The sequence below is a fragment of the Cynara cardunculus genome (genome assembly GCF_001531365.2).
Source record: "Cynara cardunculus var. scolymus isolate 2C chromosome LG 2, CcrdV1, whole genome shotgun sequence".
NCBI lineage: Eukaryota > Viridiplantae > Streptophyta > Magnoliopsida > Asterales > Asteraceae > Cynara > Cynara cardunculus.
In genome coordinates this window covers 3,175,912-3,200,364 of record NC_037529.1, presented here as the reverse complement: position 1 = coordinate 3,200,364, position 24,453 = coordinate 3,175,912, and the positions used below count along the sequence as shown (strand labels likewise).

Genomic DNA, 24,453 nt, shown 5'->3' with positions numbered 1-24,453 from the left:
TTCGACCTACCACTTACAGTTCTAATGACATTTTGTTTATATTGGGAGAAAACTTGCTTAGAAATGAAACCAACATATAAAAATGGCAATTATAATTAATGACGCATAAGTAGAACACTGAATTTGTTATCACCAAAATAAAAATGAATATACTTGAAACATTCTTTATAAACAAAAAAGTTTTTATCCTAGCGGTATCGTAGCCTTTTTGAAATTTACCATAGGTGAAGAGGGTGTGTGAATTTATTTGTTCTATTTACTATATATAAATAGTATATATACTTAAAAAAAAACATTCTTTATAAGTGTAAAAAATAATGTCATTCATTAGATATTAGATATGAATTATTATCTTTTGGTGGAGGTGATAATGTAATGCAGTGGAGATAATTTACTGTTTTGCACCATTTTTTGGATCAAAACTGTACAAAAATTGGTATTTTACATTATTAATGGTTATATATGTCTTTTTTAAATCTAACTATTACTTATTAAATAAGTAGTATGTTCAGTGAAACTGATAAAATATTGTTGTAATTTTCTTATTTATATATCTGATAAATAAATAAGAATAATTTAGTAGATGAGCGATCGGATGCAAATCACTCATATTCGTATAAACGTGTAAACCACTCTTATCCGTCGATTTCATTGTTTAATCTTATGAAAAAATTTCATTAAATTGTTTAATCTTATGATATTGTCTCATATGATTTTTTTTTATGAAGTTGTTTCATATATAGTTATGAAATTGTTTCACATAATACTTATGAAATTTTAATGAAAATGTTTCATGTATTTTTCTAAACTTAATATAATGAAGATGATAATATCCATAATTAACACTCTTCACAATAAAAATGATTAATCAACATCTCATAATTACAAAGAAAAAATGAACAAAATAAAAAATTATGATTGTTTGAATGAGATTTGTCCAATTTATACAAATAACATGGTTTATAAAGTAAATCTCAAAAATTATTTTTAGCAAACATGTATTCATAAACTTTAAGTTTGGTACCAAAGGACATTTGGCCTAGCGGTATCGTAACCCTTGGCCTTCTAGAAGATCAGGGGTTCAAACCTCACCATAAGTGAGGAGGATGTGTGAGTTTATTTGTTGTATTTGCCGTATATAAATATTATATACTTAAAAAAAAAAACTTTTAAGTTTGATCAAGTGATTGAGACTTGTTAAAAACAAAATAAAATCGTGTTAGGTGAGTCAACTATTTAGGTTATATCTGCAAATCTTTTTAGGTATACCGGCACATGAGTTTATTCATCCTTTTATTAATACTATAAGGGTATTCGTATAATATAGTAAAATATATCTCGATTTTAATATTTCGTTTTATTATGTTACTTGTCGATGTTATAATACGGTTTTATTTGGTAATAAAATATAAATTTGAAGATATCTTAATCTTTTTTTAATATATATGGGTATTAGTATCAAATTAACTATTTAAAAGTTCTTGTTTTGTTGTGTAATTTATTTAATTTAATTTTTTTATTATAATTTAATTTAGGTTCAATAAGAAAGTTATTTATTTTTGATTTAATAGTATAATTTTTTATAAAGATAATAATTAATATTATGTTAGTACATAATAATTATCCTAATTATATTTTAGATTTTTTTATATTTAAAATGAAATATTTATCCAATATTTGGTTATGTTTATCTGTAGTTATTTACACGAATTCAAGCATTGATGTTTAATAAATTGTAATTATGCATTATTTATTTGTAATCTTGAATTTTAAGTAGTATGCATCAATGAAAAGTACTTCATATATAAAAAAATGGTTTTTAAGAGTTTTTATCAAATACTTTATAATATAATATTAATATAAAAACCATAGATTCAAGAGTAATTATATGATTCCTCCATGAGATTTACATGTTATAATGTCTCAAATTCTTTTTTTAAAATGATTATGGATTTGAATTGTATGGTCATCGACAAAATTAGGTTTAATGGTTTTAAAATCTTCTGAATGATTTTGTATCATGTGTTTTTCTTAACCATTCAGCACTCTAATTTGATTGTAAATAATTGCCAAACAATTAGATTTCATTTTGCACTATATCATGAGAGTCTCTTAATCATTATGACTAGGGGTGCTCATGGGTTGGGTTGATCAGACTGAAAACATTTGAACAACTCAACCCAATGTTTGCGGTTTGGAAAATCTTAACGCAATCCAAACCAAAGCGTACGGGTTAGTCGAGTTGATACTTTGGTACATTAAAATATTCTTCTAACATTGAATATGTTATTTTTTTTACTCATTATTTTTTTTTCATCATTAACCATTTGATACAACTTATTCATACTTTTTAAGTATATCACATTCAGTTAATTTTCTCAACATACATATATACATATATATAGGGTATATTTCAAATACAACCATGTCCATTTGTACAATCAATGCAACCCAATTAATTGAGATATTTATATAAATGATGGGAGTTCATTTATTATGATTTGAATATTCATGGAATATAAATATGGTTCATTAATTATGATCAATACTTTATGTTAGGAAATAATCAAAACTTATATGAAATCACATATTCATCAAATTAAATGGACGATTGAGATTGAGTTGTATTGGTTGTACAAATATAAAGGGTTGTATAATAACCCACCTATATATATATATATATATATTAACAATTACTGAACATATATACGAATGAGTTATACAGAGAAGTGAATAGATTAAAAATATGTGTATATGAAGAGCGTATGTGATAATGTATATACTAATAGCAATTCAACAATCATATTAAATCTAAGAAATAAAAGAATATCAGATTCATCGAGTTGGATTGAATTCAAATAATAGTAGCTCAATATCAACCCAATACATACGATTTAAATTTTTTACAACTAGATTAGATATCGGGTTGCTTCAGGTTGAGTTGATCGGGTTGGTCGGGTTTTTGATCATCCTTAATTTTGACCATTTAATCATTTTGCATCAAAATCATACAACAACTGTCACACAACCCCTTAATTAATTTAACAAAAAAGAAGTAACTTCGTTAGGTGAGGGATAAATTAGGCAACAAAATACAACAAAGGGATGTTACGTGATTATTTTACTTCAAGGACCTACTATATAAACTTGTGTGAAACATAGGGACAAAAAAGGCAATTCACTCAATTACTAATTATGATTATATTTTGTAATTTTATTAAAATATTAGTTATAAATTAAATTTTTTTTTTGAGTAAATAACAATCCATGTAAGCGGGTTTTCACAAATATCGTCCTTCTATTTCGTTTAATACTTAGATAACCTAGTGATATACATTTTTTTACGAATTTGGTCCCTAGACGAAACGACCGTTGACCATGTTCGTTAAATTTGTGGGCATAATGATATTTCCCCCCCTATTTTTTGCATTTTATCTTTTTTTTTTTTAAATTACCCTTTTTAAATAAGGACCAAAATATACGAATTAAAGCTTGGAAGGCCACAATTTCAAAACTCTGAAGATCCTTCTCTCTTTTATCTGTCGTGATTCTCGTTGATGCTCTCACTTTGTTGCTTGCAACTAGAGATGGCCAAATGGGCCCGGCCCGGCCCGTAACCGATGGAGGACCGGGACCGGGACCGGAGAGGGACCGGGACCGACCGGGACCGGTTGAGGGACCGCCGGTTATGATCCGGTTAGGGTTTTTGACGTTTTTTGGGACCGGGACCGGTTATGTAACCGGTTATAGGCCCGGCCCGGTCAACGAAAGTCAACGAAACGTATATATATAATAAACCGTATTTTTATTGTGTATTTTTAAACATATTTACAACAAAACGTATTTATAAACGTATATATATATATATATATATATTACAAAACGTCTTTATAAACGTATATATATATATAACAAAACGTATTTATAGTAAAATGTATTTATAATAAAACATATTCAAAATATCATATTACAAACATATTAATAACATATTAAAAATTTTAAAAAAAATCATTTTTTTTTAATAGGCCCGGTCGGGACCGGTTATGGGACCGGGACCGGTTGGGACAACCGGTTACTAATAACCTTGACCGGTTACAAGGAAAATCACCGGGACCGGGACCGGTTATGTCGGGACCGGTTACCGCCGGTTTTTGTCGCGATTAGGCCCAGTAGGGACCGGTTAAGGCCCGGCCCGGGACCGAATTTTGGCCACCTCTACTTGCAACCATCACCTGCACCTCGTCATCATTTTTCCCTCTGTTCTTTGATCCCTGTAGCAACAAACCACTACCATACTTACGACTTTCTCCTTTTCTCCATTTTGCTAGAGATGAAAGGTTCTACCAATTCGAAAGAAGGTAGAGGGTTCGGGTCGAAAATGCCAGGGGCGGTGTTGTGATATATAATTAAATTTAAAACATAACATAATAAAAATAGAGAAACAGACAAACCCTATAAAGAAAAAAAAAAGATTTAATGTCAAAATTGTGAAAAAGTCAAAAGGACGTAAATGGTTTTAAGGTTAATGGATATGTTTGACACGGTCTAGTCCAGGATTAGATTGTGAAAAAGTGTTAAAGTGCATATCACCAAATGTATTACGTAAGAACATTTCCACCAGCTTCTCCAAAATGAAGAAAATTGGGATTTTGAATAATTTTTTGTTCCAACAGATTCCACAAAACTTTCTCCAAAATGGAGAAAGTAGCAGCGAAAGTGCAAAAACCTCTAAATTTGGAGAAATCTCATAAATGATTACCATGAGAGTAAACATTTATTCATTTTATTCCATCGATAAAAAATCTTAAATAAAAAGTTTAGGTGAAAGAAATAATATTTTATTAAATGTATGAAATATGTTAATAATATAATGAATATTTTATTAAATGTATGGAGAAACTGTTGGAGAAATTTTGAAGACTCTGTTGAAGATGCTATAATAAACTAGGTGTAAGGACCAATTTTTACAAAACTCGCATACCACAAGGGCCAAACCGTAATTTACTTTAATTTCTTATTTAATTTTGTATAAAATGGAATGTTATATATAGATAGAATGCATTGTCAGCAACGGATAACATCAAACTTGTAGTGTCGACCTTGATGTGTTGTATATACATCCTCATTTCACATTGATGTTAATCGGGACGGATCCATAATTTTTTTCAAATGGTAACACTATTTGATTACAAGAAAAAACTATAAGGAAAAAATTTCAAACAGTGGCATCGTTTAACTATAAGAAACAAATATAAGAAAAAAAATTCAATCGGTGGCACTATTTAACTAAGAAAATGACACTAACAATATTTGAACTTGGGTCTGGGGTGGAATAAAAGTCTTGCAAACCAACTCTACCAAATAAAATTTATTCTCATTGTAGTTTCAAAATACATATATGACACACAACAGATTAATACGGTTGCACCTTTTGCAAACCTAAATTATTTTACCCTTCGACGGAGGAATAATACGGTGGCACGTGCCACCGTAACCACCATGTAGATCCGTCCATGATGTTAACGGAAATTTACTCAAATGATCATATTTCACAACCAAATTAATTTTCTAATATTTTTTTGGATTTTATTCAAAAGTCACTAGGTTCGTAATACCAAAGTCCATAATTATTGTAGACCCACTAAACGATAAAAAAATCAACGTTTTTGGACCACGCCTGTAACCACCGGTCCACAATTGTTACAGATTCGACCAAAAACTTATTTTCCTATGAAACCCCCAAGGTGGACACTTATGGATCTGGCATTACCGATTCAATTTGGGCCGGATCCATAACAATTACGAACCTGGGTCAAAGAACTCTAGAATTTTGTCGTTTAGTCAGCCTGCAATAATTGCAAACCTAGTAACTTTTGGGTAAAGTTCGGAGATAAATTGTTAGAAGGTCAATTTGGTTGTACAATATGGTCATTTGGGTCGGTTTCCTTCTTTTTAATGATAATAAAGTTGTATAAGAGCATCCCCGATAGCTCGTTCAGAATATGGAAAATGTGGATCTTGAACTTATATTTTGTTCCGACAGCTTCCTTATAACTATCTCCAAAATGGAGAAAGTAAGAGAGATATAAGAGTTTTTTCTCCAAATATGGAGATCGCCCAAAAAATGAGTACCAAGTGAGAGCACCAATAGAAAACTTTGAAAATAAATATCCATAGATAAATAATGTCTTAATAGATAAATGAAATATTTTAATATAATAATTAATGTTATATTCTTCAAGATGGGGAGTCTGTTGGATATTACTTAAAATTCAAAGATTACAAATAAATTACGCATGAATACAACTTATTAAAGTTTCATGTTTGAATTTGTGTAACTAACTACAGATAATCAAATTCTGGATAAGTATCTCATTTTAAATATAAAAAATCTAAAATATATTTAGGATAATCATTAAATTCAAAATACTAAATATTATTTTTATAAAAGAATTATATTATTAAACTAAAAAATGACTTTATTATTAAATCTAAATTAAATTATAATAAAAAATAGAATTAAAGAAATTACACAAAATACAAAAATACAAAAATTTTAAATATTTAATTTGATACAAAAATCGATATATATATATATATATATATTAAAAATTTATGATACCTTCAAATTTATATTTTATTCAAAAAAATAAAAACATTATCCTTTTTTCGGTACCACATTAAATCGTATTATAACATCGACGGGGACATAATAAAATGAAACATTAAAATCGAGATATATCTCGCTGCAGTGCGCGGTACCTTTCTAGTATAATCAAATATAAGATAAACATATCATTTTAAATATAAAAATTTAAAATATAATTAAGATAATCATTGAATTCTAATAGAATACTTAACTATTATCTTTATAAAAAATTATATTATAAATTATTTTTTTTAAACCTAAATTAAACTATAAATTAAATAAATTACACAAAAAAACGATAACTTTTAAATGGTTAATTTTTTATATTAATATCGATATTTTTTTCTAATTTTTATGATATCTTCAAATTTATATTTCATTAAAAAAAATTATTGATTTCTCAAAACCACATAAAATTTTATTATATCGATATAGACGAAAAATAAAATAAAACATTAAAATCGAAATGTATCTCGCTGTATTGCGCGACTTCTATTCTAGTTATAAACAATATTAACTAATTTTCAATTTATATTAATTAATAATTAATATTTTTTTAATATTGGTAATATTTAAAATTTTAAAATTATTTATAATTAATACTATAATAAGTAATAATTAATATTAACAAGAGTTATAATTAAAAAAAGTGCCAATAAGCTATTAAAATGTTGCTCTAAATAATGTTTCAATAAATTAACTAGTAAGTCATATTATGTATATTCAAAAGTGTACCTAAAAAATAAACTAACTTATAAATAAATTTATTTTTTGTCTAGCCATTTAATCAAAAGCCAAAGATCTCAGGTTTTTAGAGGGTTTTTGATACATTGGCCATGACATGACATACCAGAAACATTGATCCATGTTTCATATTTGGCATGACTTTTATGTGGAATAAACATAAATAAAGTGGAACAAGCATGTTTCACCCTTATCCCATGGAACATGGTGGAACAAACTTATATTTTACTAATATAACCTTAAAATAAAACTTAATTATCATCTAAAATATCAAATATGTCTAATTTTTGTATTTTATTTATTCTTTAAATTATATTAGAAGGGTACTCGCATAATGCAGCGATATACATCTTGATTTTAATATTTTATTTTATTCTTTATCTAAGTTGATGTAATAGTATGGTCTTATGTTATTTTTGAAAAAAACAATAATGTTTTTATTTTTGAATAACATATAAATTTGAAGATATCATAAAATTTTGACAAAAATATATCGATATTAATATCAAATTAACTATTTAAAATTCTTATTTTTTGTGTAATTTTCTAATTCAATTTTTTATTATAATTTAATTTAGGTTTAATGACAAAGTAATTTATATTTGGTTTAATAATATAATTTTCTTATAAAGATAATAATTAATTATATTTTAGATTTTTTATATTTTAAAATGAGATGTTTATTCTCTAATTAATTATGTTTATCTACGGTTAGTTACCCGAATTCAAACATGGAGCTTTAATAAATTTTATTTATGCATAATTACTTGTAATCTTGAATTTTAAGTAACATGCATCAATATACAATTTTCATGTATAAAAATGGTTTTTAAGAGTTTTTGTCAAATGTTTTATAATACAATATAGATTTATTGTATTTTAAACTTTCATTTTACAGTCATCAAAATGTTATTTTTATATAGTTTATATATATGTTTTATATCATAATAATAATAATAAATAATGTAGGGATAATATAAAAATTGGAAACTACATATTTTTTTTTATTTTGTATCATTTTAATTGTTTTGACAATAATTTTCTAATGATATATTTCGTCATAATTTTTTTATATTATAATTTCATAGATTACATAAGTTGATCAAAATATATAAATAACTCATTAGAGATAAATTGATCATTTTACTTAAGGGATGTTCGGTTGCGGCTTAATGGGCTATATAAGCCATAAGCTTATTCGGTCAACTATATCTAGTTGTTCAGTATGAGCTTATTCGGGCAGCCCATAGTTGAATCGCTCAACTAGTAGCGAAGGAAAGGGACATTCGGGAAGCGACTAGGTGCTTCTGGTGAAGCTTCTAGAAGGTCGACCACTACATAGAGAAATCCATATATCAGTCACGAGCGATAGCGAATCCTAGAGAGGCACATGACAGGATACAAACATGTGTCCTCTGTATTTAGCCATTAAATTTCCCCAACTACCCCTCTCTCTCAACACTCTATCATTGTTCATCTCTTAATACTCCATTGGTTATGCTTCTACCGTCCATCACAGTTTATTGATTTCTTTGTGTTTCCAGCAGTGAATAATCAAGTTTCGACGAAGGAGGTTTTTGATTTCCTCTTGATTTCTTTGTGTTTCTGGTAGTGAAAGATGGAGGAGGTTTTTAATTTCGTTTTCACGAATTTGCTTTCCAACGAAGAAAAACCACCGTACATCAACTCACCTTTCGTCAACTCGAGCTTTTGTCGAAACCTGCCGCCGCTAATTTCCTCACGCCAATCGGTTTTTCACACACTTTATCCTCCATCCATTTATGAATCAAACAAGCTCGTTGTTCATCAAAATCATCCAAAAAACAACTAGGTCCTCCAAAATTCGTCTGTTCCATTTTTCTACAAGCAGTCAAAATTGTTCATCTTCTTGTTCATCGGTTGTGGTTTTCGACTTTTAGCTGTGGTTTTCCATTATTCTTCTAAGGTGTCAATTCCTATGGAGCTTTCAGCCAACAAGAATGGAAAGAGGAATTGATTGGCGATGGTGGAATGATGGAGTTCCTCCCAGCGGGTTCAAGAAAACTGGTGGTGATGGTGGTGTTTACTTGAATGGAAAAGGGGAATCGTACGATGATGGTGGTGTTTGGTGTGATGTAAGGGGTGCAGGTCTGTTGTGTGAAGTATATAAAAGTCTAATAAAATAAAAAGATAGATTGAGAGTGAAATGGTAATTCTGACATTCAGAATGTTTATAACAATAACCTATCTGTTAATATACAAACAACAATATTCATACATGTTTTAATAGAAAACGAACTAAACAACCCCTTATTTTATTACTAGATGGGTACTCGCGCAATACAGCGAGATACATCTCGATTTTAATGTTCTATTTTATTTTTTGTCTTTGTCGATGTTATAATACAATTTTATGTGTTTTTAAGAAAGTAATAATGGTTTTTTTTTTGAATAAAATGTAAATTTGAAGATATCATAAAAAATTGAAAAAAATATATCAATATTAGTATCAAATCAACTATTTAAAAGTTATCATTTTTTAAATAATTTATTTAATTTAATTTTTTATTATAATTTAATTTAAGTTTAATAAAGAAGTAATTTATTTTTGGTTTAATAATATAATATTTTGTAAATATAATAATTAAAGATTCTGTTAGAACTCAATGATTATCTTAATTATATTTTAGATTTTATATATTTAAAATGAGATGTTTATCCTGTATTTGATTATGTTTATCTACAGTTAGTTACACAAATTCAGATATGAAGCTTTAATAAGTTGTATTTATGCACAATCTACTTGTAATCTTGAATTTTAAGTAACATACATTAATAAATAATACTTTATGCATAAAAAATAGGTTTTAAAAGTTTTTGACAATTATAAATACAGTATAGATATACAATTCTATTCTACCGAACTATAGCAATTTATACCGAAGGAGAGAAACAATTTGGTGAGGTCTGACCCTCCCTGCCTTATAAACCCTCTGGAAACCCTTTTGACGCAAAATACTCGCTCCTCGTTCCCCCTCTACGCACTCTCGTTTCGCGCCCCACCGAGATCCGCTAACAAACCCTAACCCAAACGAAGAAGTAGAGAGAGAAAGGAGGAACAGGATCAGAGATTCTCTCTTTCTCTCTCGCTTCAACCTCGATCTTCACACATCTTGATTCTTGATTCTGGTACGGATTGTTTTGTTTGCATTTTAATCTCTCTCTCTCTCTTTTATTTATACATTCTCTGTAATTTTCGTTAGGTTTTTTGATTTATGATTTGTACCTGTATCTTACCGCCGTTGTTTTGGATGTTTGTAATGATTAGTAGTATTTTTGGCTTGTTTCGTTAGGGTTTTGACATCGATCTACAATGGCGGCTCCGGCAGCAGCAGCAGCAGCGGCACCTGTATCTGCTCAAGTTGTATGTCTCGAGTCATTGAGCTTTTTAGATTACTTTATGTTTGTTTAAAGTTTTGCTTATGGCGGCTCATGATATCGAGATTCTAAATTTAATTTTTAGCTGTACTGTTCTGTTATAGGAGGATTTGGCGATTCTACGCTATGTTTTCTCTCCGTCATTAGAAAGTTGATCTGAATTGATGAAAATAATGTCAGATGATCTACCATTACGCCAAATTCATGAAATTCGGTGGTGCACAACCTAATATTCTAACATATAATGTTAAAAACATGTAAGATAAATAACTAATGGTGAAAAGGTTATAAAACCATCATTATGTATAAAACTTGCGTTGCTTGCATATTCTTAATGCTTTTTCATCAGCATTGTTTGATTTCAGTAAGCCTCTCATAGTATTGGCACTTTTTCACAAACCTGGTTTTTACGGAAATAGTCTTTACTCCCATCGGGACAGGGGAAAGGCATGGGTACGTCCTACTTTTGAGTCGGATATACCGGGTACAAGGGATCTTTGAAGAACGTAACTTTGTTTGATTTTCCAGGAAAAAAATAGGCCTCTGGGTACTGTATTTTATTTTTTTAAAATGTTGTTTTCTAATTCTGATGTATGTTTCAACTTGCTTTACAATGTGCTATTATCTGATTGTAGTGTTTGTAGTTAAATGATTTTAATTGGTTTTTCTTCAAATGTTTTGTCAATAAACAGGTTGGGAATGCTTTTGTTGTGCAGTATTATCATATACTGCACCAGTCACCTGGGTTAGTTCATCGATTCTATCAGGATGTCAGCAAACTTGGTCGTCCCGAGGAAGATGGTTCCATGAGCATAACTACCACCATGGATGTATTGTCTCTGTTCATTTTTTTCAGTTATAAATTAAGTGACTCGTCTCTGTTTTTTTGGTAGTCCCTTAGGTTGCTTTCTTTCGGAAGCAAGGTCACTTTTTGTATTTCATCCGGACTTGTAATTTATTATAAAACAAATGAGATGCCTGCAAACTGTCAATCATCTGCCTCAAGCAACTGATAGACATTCAAAGCATAAGATGTATTTTTTTCTTTTGCTTTTTTAGCTCTATGTGTTTGATAAAGTCCATCAATTGGTTGTAGATATCTGTTAGACCGTTGATAATTCTATGTGTCAAGTGTAGTACCATGTATGTATGATTTTGGTTTGTCATCTTTAAATTGCAGGACTCAACTCTTGATTCCCCAAATGTGTATATATATGAGTTACTTGAAAGCACTGGAAAATTAGAGATTTAAATCAACCCCAAAATCATATATACCCGAATAAAATTAATTTCCTCCAGAAGTGTGTATGTATGAGTTAAACTGATTTTAATGTTGGTGCTGGTTTGCAGGCAATTGATGCTAAAATATTGTCCCTCAACTATGGCGACTTCAGGGCTGAGATTAGATCTGTTGATGCACAAGAATCATTAAACGGCGGAGTCAATGTTCTAGTCACTGGATATTTGACTGGAAAGGATAATGTTCAACGGAATTTTACTCAATCTTTCTTCCTTGCACCTCAAGACAAAGGCTTCTTTGTGTTAAATGACATGTTCCGTTATATGGAGAATGCTAATCATCCTGAAGGAGACAATCCTCCCACTGAGGATGAGGCGACTCCTGTTACTCCTGAGCAAGGTGACTGAAAAATATACATATTTAGCTGAGATTGGAGTCTGAATTGCGTTTGGAAATTGTGTTAGTTCTTTCTTCATCTATTTTCTTGAAATCTATGATCTGCAGTACCTGAAATTGTTCCAGTGCCGGAGAATGATATTCCCGAGCAAGCTGCTGTATTGACAGAGGAATCTAAAGCAGAAGAGGTTGTTCCCATGGAGAATGGAGAAGAACCCACTGTAGAGGAGGAAGAGCCTGTTCCTGAGGTCGTGGATGAAGTGCCGGAGATATCACAGCTGGCTGTTGAATCCAACACCAAAATTGAGGGAGTGGCAAAGAAGTCATATGCATCTATTGTAAGTGGCCTTTAAGCATGTTCTGTTTCTTTTCCTTTTGATGTCGGTCTATAGGAACCATCTGATTGTTCTTTGGTACTGTGGAGAAAGATGAGGTGTGTTGTTTTTTGATTTACGGAGAAATGGATAGATGGCGCAGGTGGATTATTCCCGAGTACCCTGGAGGTTTTTTTCCAGTGAAGTGTTCTGGTTTGACCTGTGTGTGAAGTCTGTTAAGGGATTAATATTTTTTTGGATGACATTTTTCATGCGTTACTGCAAAGGTGCTCCTCCTATGGTCATTTACGATATGCTTTGTTGTTGCATAAGGTAATGGATCTGAAGCAGAATGGTGTGCCTTTCTCATCTCCAGCACCTTCCCTCAAGAAACCTCAACCAAGGAACCAGGAACAAAATTTGGTTAATGCTCTCACAACTACCATAGCTGCAGAAGCAGTCACTTCCAATGCGGATGCTGTTGAAAATGGTATCCACGAGGAAGAAGGTATGCTTATATAATCATCGAAATTGGATCTTGCTATTGCATACTAACATATTGTTTCATGAGAAATTTGATTCATCATGCACATCTTTGTTACTAATGTTTACAGATATTATGTTTCCTTTCGTATGCATGCATGAGTTCAAATTTTTCTCTGTTTGGACAGCTGAAGGTTACTCCGTCTATATCAAGGGTCTCGCAATGAATGCTACACCTGCAATGCTGGAGGAGGAATTCAAAAAGTTTGGACCTATTAAATTGAATGGTATTCAAGTTCGAAGCAATAGGGTATGTATTAACTTCGTTTGCCAGTTCTATTTCAATATGTTTTTGATTTTTGACTGGAGAAAAACTCATATAGCAGCAACAGGGATTTTGTTTTGGTTTTGTTGAATTCGAGGTGGCTGATGCAGTTCAAAAGGCGATTGAGGTATGTTTGAGTTGGTGATGCATGTTTTTGATGGAGAAATAAATTCACCTATTGTATGCTTTCTTTCTTTGTAATGGTTACTACCTGTAACGCTGGATATTTAGTTTGTGCATGTCTTATTAATTGCTTCACTCTTAAATCTAACATCTTTCCTATTGTTTCTGGCATTATCGGTTATGTTATTAGTATGCTTTCATGGAATTATAATGTTCATGATGGGTATTTTGTTCTTGCTTCTGGTGCTGTGACTGTTGTCAGGTTGGTGTTTATGTGTGTTATATATTTATGGGATCCGCTTGGTACAATGGCATCAACATGTAGTTATAGGTTTAGTTCATAAGTCTTCAAGAGTCTTGTTTGTCACCAGGTGTATTATGTGCTTGGTAGATGTATCTGATTCTAACATGAATTGAATCGGACGCGTATGCATGTGTAGTCTATAGACCAAAATGTTCATGTAGGGCCAGTAGGAGAATGCATGGTAGTGGTTTAGGTCATCAGGTTATGATAATATCTGTCATACACAAAAATCGGCTCGATTATGATGAATGAATTGTTAGCGTCTGTATCTGATCACCTTTGCTTTTTGCTTGAGAATCAACTGTTAAATGAATACAAACTGACCTTGCTTAAACCAGTGTTCTAAAATTATAATGAACCCATAGTTACTTGATGATATTTGGGGGGGGGGACTTGTGTTGTGTAAGAAAGTAGAAAAAATGCTGAAGAATTGAAACAGGTGGTTGAATCTGTCAACGAGGTCATTGGTTTCTAGTTGATTACCAGTGGGTTGCAGATTGAGGTTTTATTAGGATCTCTTTCTTGCTTTGAACAATTACTCTATTAAATGCCGCCAGACAGGTTATTTTGCAATATTAATTTATTTGAATTTTGTCACAAAACTGCAAGTATGTTCAACCAGGCAAGAACCAACATAAATAGAAAAATAGAACAATTTGGTCATAGCAATGCGAAGAATTTTATCTTAAATTTGCATTTGTGAAGTAGTTGGCTTTTAGTTTTAGACATGGGGGGGGGGGGGGGGCTTCATGGGGTGATGTGTGACAAGAAGGTTCTGCTAGAACCGAAGGGGAAATTTTACTGGGTAGCTATCCTGCTATGTTGTATGGGTCAGAGTGTTGGGCGATAAAAAAGGCTCATGAGAGGAATTTGGAAGTTGCAGAAACGAGGATGCTTAGATGGCATTTCGCTGGACCTTGTTTGACAAAATACTGAAAGAGATCTTTCGAGCGATGTTGGATTGCATGCAAATAAGTTGAGGGAAAGAAGATTGTGGTGGTTTGTTCACATTCATAGGATATATATGGTGGCTCGTTGGGGAAGATAGAGTGTGACGGTCCAGGAGTTGAAGAGGGGTAGACCAAGGAGGTAATGGGATGAGCAACCGAGGTTAGACATTGCAACTTTTAGGCATTTTCGAGGACATGACCTCTGATAGGAGTTACTGGAGACGTAGGACCAGGGTAACAAACTAGGGATGGAGATCTGTAGATGGGAGCCGAAGAGGTAGAAGGTGGGGTGGGTTGGGGTAGGGTTAGTGAGCATACAGTTAGGCTACCAAATTCCTAAGTTAGACTATGGGTGTATGATTTTTCTTACCTTGGCTATGTTTTCTTGTACTTAAATGCCATTTATATGTTGTTACTTCTAAATACCATTTGTATGTGATTCCAAATATTTTATAGAAAATGATCCAAACCCACTATATGATTTTCCAGTTGTTGCTCTCAATCTTAACTTATTCTCATTGGTTGAAGTAAGCCAAGTTGATCATTTTAACTTGTTAATGGATGAATAATTGCCGGAGAGGCCTAGTCGAATCATTCTGCATAGGTTCTTTGAAATCTCTTTCTGTTGCGTTTTTTTCTCGGAGCCTACTATTTACCTACCTAAAATAATCTCAAGGAGCCGTGTTTGCTAATTCAACATTTTCCTTAACTTATTATATCGTTTGATTTCATAACTTTCTGCATGAAGGCAATGTGATTCGGACATAGTTTTGTGGATTAACTCAGCTGGGTGCTTTTGTAGACCTCGTGATTTTATTTCTCCGTGCCATTATCCTTGCACACCAAGTCACCAACTACTGTTATACATTCCACTTGAAAGAACTTGCAACCTTTGTGTTTTCTTTGTTGTAATGATTTATACAATGGAACATGACATTTAATTTTTTCTTTTCATTTTATGTTCAGGCTTCACCAGTCATTGTTGGTGGACGTGCTGCTGTTGTTGAAGAGAAGCGGTCTACAAACTCCAAAGGTATGTTTTAGATATTTTGCTACTAACATCATAAATAAGCATATTTATTCATCAACTTCCGACTTTTATTTGTCTTGATAGATGGTTAAGGTAAAAGATACTTTTGTCCTAGAAAATATACTTTTCTGTTTCTAGATATTTTCAGTCCCATTTCTGTTAGGGTGCGTTTGGTATCCAAACAGGGTAGAACAGGACAGAAAAGCGGTTCAGTGTTTGGTAAGACAGAACTAGGCAGGACAGAAAATATAAAATGACCAATTTATCCCTAGTAAGTTTTTTATACACGGTATTGGACTGAAATGAACGGTTGAGAGTGAGGTAGGTGGGTTAAAGAATTGTGGAAGGTTTTAGGGTTTTAATTTGACACGAGTGGTTTAGTAATTTACCAATCTTGTCCAGGCTCCCTGAATTTTGCTCCACCTACTTTTGGTGGGACAAAAGTCATGTTTGGACTCGATCCCTTTTTGTTCTGGTGTACATGTCAAACCAAACGCGGAACCACGAGTGTAAGATCCCACATCGGTTGGGGAAGGGAACCAAGGTTGCCTTATAAGGGACTGGATACCTCTTCTATCAGATGCATTTTAAAACTGTGAGTCCAGTTGTGGACAAAACGGACAATATCTGGTAGAGTTGCCTGGGATGTTACAACAAGGCTATATGCTAGCTACATTAACTATATGAAATATTACTCTTCATATGCAAGCATCATAACAAGGATAACCTTTTAACTTTTATTTTCAATACCTATGTGTCAATTCTACAGGAGAAATAGGACTTTTTAAGGGAATCCAAATGGTTTATCTTCATATCTAATTTTTTAAACCGTGTACCTTTCTGTAGGAGGAAACCGGGGAAGGTTTGTAGTCGGAAGGGGATCTGGATTCAGGAACGAAGCCATGAGAGGAGGTCGTGGAAACTATGGTGGTGGCCGGGGTTACAATCGGGTTGGTGATTTTGGTGGCAGCAGGAATGATTATGGTTACAGAGGCGGCAGTCGTGGAGGAGCAGCTTCAAACCGTGGCGGCGATGGATTTCACCGAGACAACAACGGTGGTGGCGGGCGTGTCAACCGTGGATTGGATGTTAACGGAAGTGCCAGAAATATGGCACAGTGAGTTTCTGCTTGTGCTTCATATCAGAAGACAGGCTCAAGAGTTGATAAGAAGAGTGTGGCTGGCTTTTGGTTTCACATTCTAAAATTTCAGTGGGTAAGTAAGTAAATTGGTATATCAAATAGAGTAAATTACGACTTTCGTCTCTGTGATTTAAAAAATTCAAAATTTGTTCCTATGGTTTGGTTATTGCTATTTTCGTCCTTGGACTAATTCCTACTTTAAGCACAAAGGGACCAAAACATTAAAGAATTGTAAATCATTGGACCAAAACAACAATAAATTATAAGGACAAAAAAATAGTGATGAATTACTGACCATAGGGATAAAAACTGCTTTTTATAAAACCCCACAAGGACGAAACTCGCAGCTTTTAACAATCCATGGGGATGAAAAAAAGGCAATTTACTCTTTTAGAGTAAATTACGTTTTTTGTTCGATTTTCTTCCCTATGGTTTGTGATTTATTGCTATTTTTGCTCATGGACTAATTCCTACCTTTACAAGAGACAAAATAGTAAAGAATTGTAAACACTGAAACAACAAGAAATTGTAAATTATAAGGACAAATGTAGTAATGAATTACAAACCATATGGACGGAAACTGCAATATCTAAACTGAAGGGACGAAAATCGCAATTATTAACAAAAAACGTGGTTTACTTTATAAGATATTAATGGCTGTTGATTGGTTTTATTGGGGAATTTTGTTTTCTAACCTTTTTTTTTGGCATTTTTGTTTTGTTTTAGGTGATGATAGAGACCAATAGAAAGAGGTTTGTTTTTTCTTTAGTTGGTTTTATTATTGGTAGTAGTAGTAGTAGTAGTGGTGGTGGTGGTAGTAGTAGAATAGCAGCTGTTAGTTGCAAATTGTTTTGGTTCCTTTTTTTGGAGATTGGGTATTCGGTCAAAGTGTTTAATTTTTTGCCAATTTTTGTCAGGGAGGAATTTGATGAATTAGATTATGTTTATTTTTTTAGGCATAAACTGCCAATTGGGAGGAAATTATGGATTTTTTGTTTCAATTTACTCTGGTTGTTAAAAGATGTTTCTATTATTTATATATATATATATATATACACACACATGCACACACACACTTGGGGTCACTTGAGATCAGCTTGTTTTTGTGAGAATACTTTTTTACACTTGAAACTTTACAGTAAAACGGTGTGAAAGAAACCTTCACAACAAAGTGTTTTTGCTGTGTAGGTTCGGTTTTTTTTTTAATTATCTTTTTAGCGTTTTGTTATGAAGTTCAAGTGTGAAAAGTGGTTTCACGAAAACAGGTAGGTCTCACGTGAATACTTCCGGCTTCCCTTATGGATGTGTTTAGTTGTATATGATTAAACGTGAGTATCACATGTAATTGTATATGATCTTGACTTTTTGCAAATTGATCTAACTTCTCTTTCTATCGAACCAAAAGCTCTATAAAGGGCTAAAATGCCTCTCATCTGAGGGATTGTAGTGGGTAATTGTTAAATCTGATTTTATCAAGAAAATTGAGAGGATACATGGCTTGATGTACCTGATCGTTTAGTCAACGAGATGGTTTGTTCCTCTCTCTCTCTCTCTCTCTCTCTCTCTCTCTCTCTCCATATATGCATAGTAATTTGTATTATGTTTATTTTTTTAACCAAATGTAAAAGGAAACAAAATATGAAAACATGTCTCGTGGAGTCGTGGTGAAGCAAAATAAGAAAAGGTAGAGCAAGTTTTATGCCTATAAAAGAAGTCCAAGGCTTTGATTCTAAAGCATCACTTTTGGTTTAACAAAAACATAGATTGAATGTCCAGACTCCAGAGACCGAGAGGATGAGGGCATTAAGAAGTCAAAGGCCCAAGTTTTTTTTCTTCTTACTGGTATAGATTGCAAAAATGTGACTTAATAATTGGATTTGTGAGGTAACATCAGTTGTTAACGTGCATGATTGTAATAGCTTTCACATATAGAATGTTCCCTTTAAGGTTCCTGTTTTTTAATAAAACAATTTTGTATATACAATTATTTATAATTACTAGAAGGGTACTTCGTAACACGAATGAACTGGATCAACAATATTGAAGGGCCTCAAAAGAATTTTGTACTTGAAACCTTAATGGATTGAGGATGTTTCACTCTATCGGGAAAAAAACCCCAAGGGCCAAGTCCCCCATGACCATCCGCCCCTGAATGAGATACATCTCGATTTTAATGTTTTCTTTTATTCTTTGTTTCTGTTGATGTTATAAATGGTTTTATGTGGTTTTGAAAAAAAAAATAATGTTTTTATTTTTGAATAAAATATAAACTTGAAGATATCTTGAAAAATCTGAGAAAAATAAATAAATATTAGCATCAAATTGACTATTTAAAAGTTCTCATTTTTTTAATAATTTATTGAATTCAATTTTTTTTATTATAATTTAATTTAAACTTAAATAATACAAGTTTTTAACTTTTTATAAAAGCAATAATTAAGTATTCTGTTATGACTCAATGATTGTCCTAATTACATTTTAGTTTTATATATATTTAAAATGAGATGTTTATCTTTATTTGATTATGTTTATCTGCTGTTAGTTACACAGATTCAAACATGGAGCTTTAATCAACTGTACTTACGTACAATTTAATTGTATTCTTGAATTTTAAGTAATGTGTATTAATAAAACAATACTTTATGTATAAAAAATGGTTTTTAATGGTTTTTATCAAATGTTTTATAATATAGTATAGATAACTGATACTAATGTACTAATATCTATCTTGTTTAAATATGAATATTCACTTTTATTTTTGGTTTACAATAAAAATTTACATACCTACACAAACTAATTAACTGATTGATCTCTTGACCAATCCCAACCTTCCAATGCTTGAACCTATCCCTCCGTCGTTGGATATCTTATTGCTTATATGTTAAAGTGAATTATCAAATTATATTTGTCTATACCCATTGGGTATGTAGTATGTAGACCTTAATCATTTGAGATTTTCATATACTGTGATAATTATTATCGTAAGATATTATTTCACAGATTCTTTATCATCTAAGGTTAAAATTTAATATGTTGATATATATATATTTGTTTCATATGTATTCAATTTACAATGTGAAACTTTTCAATAGTATTTTTTGTTCATAACTACATAAAAATTGTTTATATGTCAAACAAGTATATACTAATCCAAGCCATAGATGGAAAAAAAAAATCCATGTCTAATAACACATGATGCACTGATTCTTAAGGTTATCACAATTTTACAAGTTCTCAAATGTATGTATTACATATACGAACTTTTAACACAAATTTTGCGATATATATATATATATATATATATATATCCCCAAAATAAGGTATTAAATTACAATTTATGTTATCTCTTTTGTATTTTAATTACTTTTCTTTTGTATAAAATATATAATGTCTTCAATATAATATAAAATCATGTTTATTTTATTTATTTTTGTATTTTGATTACATTTTTTTATTAACCTGGATATCCAACTCGCTATGCGAGCTGATTAATCCCAAGACAATCATCCATTACACGGGTTGTCCGGAGTCACCGTATTTGAACTTCATGGCCACAAGGGGATTTTTATTTTTCATTGGATTCGGACCTGAGACCTCCAAACATTTTTGACCTTTCGAGTCCAAACTCAAACCAATTGGACACCACAAACAAGAAAATTGGATACCTAGTGTTAATAATATACCTAACACTAGCAGACAAATCCCTATAAGAGAAAATTTACTAGACCCAAGGATATGCAACTATGATGACTATGATAAGGAAAGAAGAAAATCATAAGTCTTACAAAAGTATGGATGAAAAGGGTCTCTGTCATCCATCTATATCATGTCTTCATGCAAGTGGCGGAGCCACTTTTTTTACACATGGAGTAGGGCCCCATGTGTTTTATCCATTTGTCTTTATTCCTTATCAAATGCTAGATTAACACATATATCTTCATCTGCCTGGTTTACATTTTTGTTTTTGTCACATACCGATTACAACTTTGCCTCAAATTTTCTAAATAATTCTTGCACTTGCATACCCTATTGTCGACTAGGAGCTAAAACTACCATCTTCCATATTTCACCCATCTTTACTATAAATTTCTTTATCTAAGAAAAGATTCATATATCGATACACAACTAGTTTGTTATAAAAGCAACTAATAGAATCGTGATTGAACACTTTTTTAGGTTTTACGTTTATAAAAAAACTATATCATATATAAAAATGTGAAATAGAAATATACGTGATGGGATAAAATTCAATTTTGGTGATTATGAGGGTCAAAAAATCAATTCACAATGGTAGTTATTAAAATTGATTCATTCAAGACTTTTAGTATGGGGTAATGATATTTCAAAATGGCAAACAGGTAAAGTGTATGTATGGTTGTTGAAGGCCGCAGCTAACTCATACTACGATATGAGAAGATGGGAGTTAATCATATGTTCAAGGGGCTGATTTTAAATGAAGAATGGTCCTCTCTCCATAACTCCAATCCAAATACTTGGTGCTTACGCTGATAATAACTTGGCAACAAAATTTTACCCCACATACATACATACACACACACACACACACACATAGAGAGAGAGGTTTAACGAAAAAACCCCTAAAAAATTAAAAAAAAATTGAGGAACACCTTGGTAACCATTTATCGGGACAAGTAATTGAAGTTGTTTCTTGGTTTTTATGCACGTATGCACGTTACGCACATGTGTATACTGGACAAATTGCTTACAAAATACTTGTATGCACGTGTGCATACCTTCCAGATTAACGGCTACCAGATTGTTACTCAGTTTTTTATTTTTTTACGATTTTCCCTTGAACCTACCCCCCCACCTCTCTCTCTCTCTCTCTCTCTCTCTCTATATATATATATATATATATATATATGTGTGTGTGTGTGTGTAGACAAAAGATCCTATGAGAACAAAAGTTAAGGTGAGAAGTATGAAGGTATCTAGACCCTTGATCACTTTTAATCTCACCCCGTCCCCATCCATGGATTACACTTTTCATGGGAATTGATTTGGTGCATCTCATTAGTGTTTATCTTCAATTAGGATTGATCCAAAAGTGAAGATCTCTTCAAACCTTTATCACTATAAATTATATTCTAACCGGACCAGACCTATATGTGTGTATATATATATATATATATATATAGGGATGCATTCAAACAAAAATACTTTCATTTTACAAAAACGCGAGAACAACTTTTTACAATAGTCAATTATATATGATACACATGTAATACTAAATCACATGCACGAATGATCTCTGACGCGACCTAGGTTGTGGGCCAAGTCGCCAGCACACTACTAGGTTGCATCACGTGTATTACAACATGTGATAAGAATGTTCTTAATGTGATACTATCATCCATCACATGTAATACTAAATGAGATGCATACGACCTTCGGCGTGACCTAGATATCAGGTCAAATCATTCGCACGCCACCAGGTACCCTCACGTGTATTATTACATGTGATAAGGGTGTGTTCTCACGTTTTCACAAAAATGGAGGTGTCCTCAAATCATTCAAGATCTTTCAAATAGTTTTGACACAATGATTAAGATGTTATGTATGACCTAATGCAAAATAAAGAAAAAAAGTCATTTGAGAAGTGTTATAAATGACAAAATAACTAACCATTTTAGTGTTGAATAAAATGTGATGTGTTCTATAAATAATCATAATTTCATTTAACTTCACATCCTGAATCAATCAACAATGAATCTTGTTGGATTTGTCCAAACCTTCTCTGGATCACACTCATTTTCTAGGGCATCACCTACCATTTCATTTCACATAAATGATTGTTTACCTCTTAATAGTTTTATTAAGAGGTGAATCTTGTTTGGCAAAAAAAGATCTACCTCTTAATGGTTCTAAAATCCTCTGAATGATTTTGTATCATGTGCCTCTCTTAACCATTCAACGCCCTAATATCATTGTAAACAATTACCAAACAATTATATTTCATTTTGCACTATATCATGAGAGCCTCTTAATCATTCTGTACCAAACCATTCAACAACTGCCAAACAGCCCCTTTAGTCCACCACTAATCCTATTCCTGAACCCTCTTCGTAATCGTCATCATTGATTCTCTCTGTTTTTGCATCTTTCGAATAATAATCAAGATGTAGCAAAAGAATTGATGAAAAAGGTGTTGGAGGAGAAGAGGACGAAGACGGTAAAATGGGAGCAACAAAGACTACGTACCGACGTTGTTGCTGCTATTCAATCGCTACAGTATTGTTTCTTAATCATTGTTGAGCAGTAACACTAACACCTCCTTCACCAGTTATTTGGCTTCATCTTTTTTTTAAGGGTGTCCAGGCCAAAGCCCGACTAATCCCCGGCAATTTTGGAGGCTAAACATGGCCCCACTTAAATGTCGCCAACACTTCCCTTCCCAGGGCTCGAATTTGGGTTCATGACTATGTCATGCCCAAGCCTTTACCACTAGGCTGGAAGGTCTTGAACTATTTGGCTTCATCTTGATGATTCAGAAGATGCGGAATCAGAGAGTGAAGCAATTATGAAAAACATGGTGCAAGAGTAGGATTAGTAGTGGAGTGACTTCTTGAATTGGAGGATAATCTTGGAAATGAATTGTAATACAAAGAGGGTTGGAACGATTTAAAGAATGTTAAAAATTTCACCAAACAAGATTCACCTCTAACAAAATCAACTGTATGTTCTGAATGACATCATTCAGATTCAACTAAACGACCGTAAATGTTTAAGTTAAGACAAGCTTGTTGTTTAATAGTTTTCAAGTTGAAACATTATATCCTAACACCAAATAAACATTTAAAAACACAACGAGTTAACATAATATGGGTAATGCTCAGTGGCAGATCCAGGAAATTAATGGGGTGGGGGCACGTTGGATGGGATTGGGGGAGGGAAGCATATGGTCATATGGGACTGGGAGGAAACCATGTAAGATGAGGGTGAAAATATAAAATTTAAGCTAGTCAACAAAGGTTTTTGGTTTTTGACTGGGGCCTTTTCCCCCAATGCTTAAAGGCTGGATCCGCCCCTGGTAAAGCTATATGCACCCCTTTTATGTCAAAATCATGTCAACTCATGCATTATGAATGTAAAAAGTAAGTCTTGATGTTGATGTTGGTGAGGAGGAAATTAGTAGGTAGGGGAGCATTTAACAATGTACTTATTCTTTCTTGCAAATAGTCAATATGAGACCAAAAAATGGAAAATGTTAATCATTTTGAATAAATGATGTTGAACAATCTAATTTAAATCAAACAAATCATATACCTAAATAACATCCAAAAAGTTATGATGAATCAAATGATAATAATAACGAT

At 32.0% G+C, this 24,453-nt stretch overlaps 1 protein-coding gene across 6 annotated transcripts; it reads left to right on the top strand.

Annotated features, from left to right (window-relative positions):
- The first annotated feature begins 10,362 nt into the window (after positions 1-10,362).
- LOC112507266 (ras GTPase-activating protein-binding protein 1-like) lies at positions 10,363-18,107 on the top strand. 6 transcript variants are annotated; one of them, XM_025111769.1, is made up of 11 exons: positions 10,363-10,553; positions 10,725-10,796; positions 11,503-11,640; positions 12,161-12,449; positions 12,555-12,784; positions 13,094-13,268; positions 13,432-13,553; positions 13,627-13,695; positions 15,912-15,978; positions 16,822-17,189; positions 17,843-18,107. In XM_025111769.1, exons 2-10 carry the CDS (start codon positions 10,746-10,748, stop codon positions 17,094-17,096), a joined length of 1,416 nt encoding a protein of 471 aa, XP_024967537.1. In that variant the 5' UTR covers positions 10,363-10,553; positions 10,725-10,745; the 3' UTR covers positions 17,097-17,189; positions 17,843-18,107. The 6 variants fall into 6 exon arrangements, with proteins under 6 accessions (XP_024967537.1, XP_024967538.1, XP_024967535.1 ...); XM_025111770.1 differs by having other exon boundaries at positions 10,703-10,796; XM_025111767.1 differs by having other exon boundaries at positions 10,363-10,561; positions 10,726-10,796.
- Positions 18,108-24,453: the final 6,346 nt, after the last annotated feature.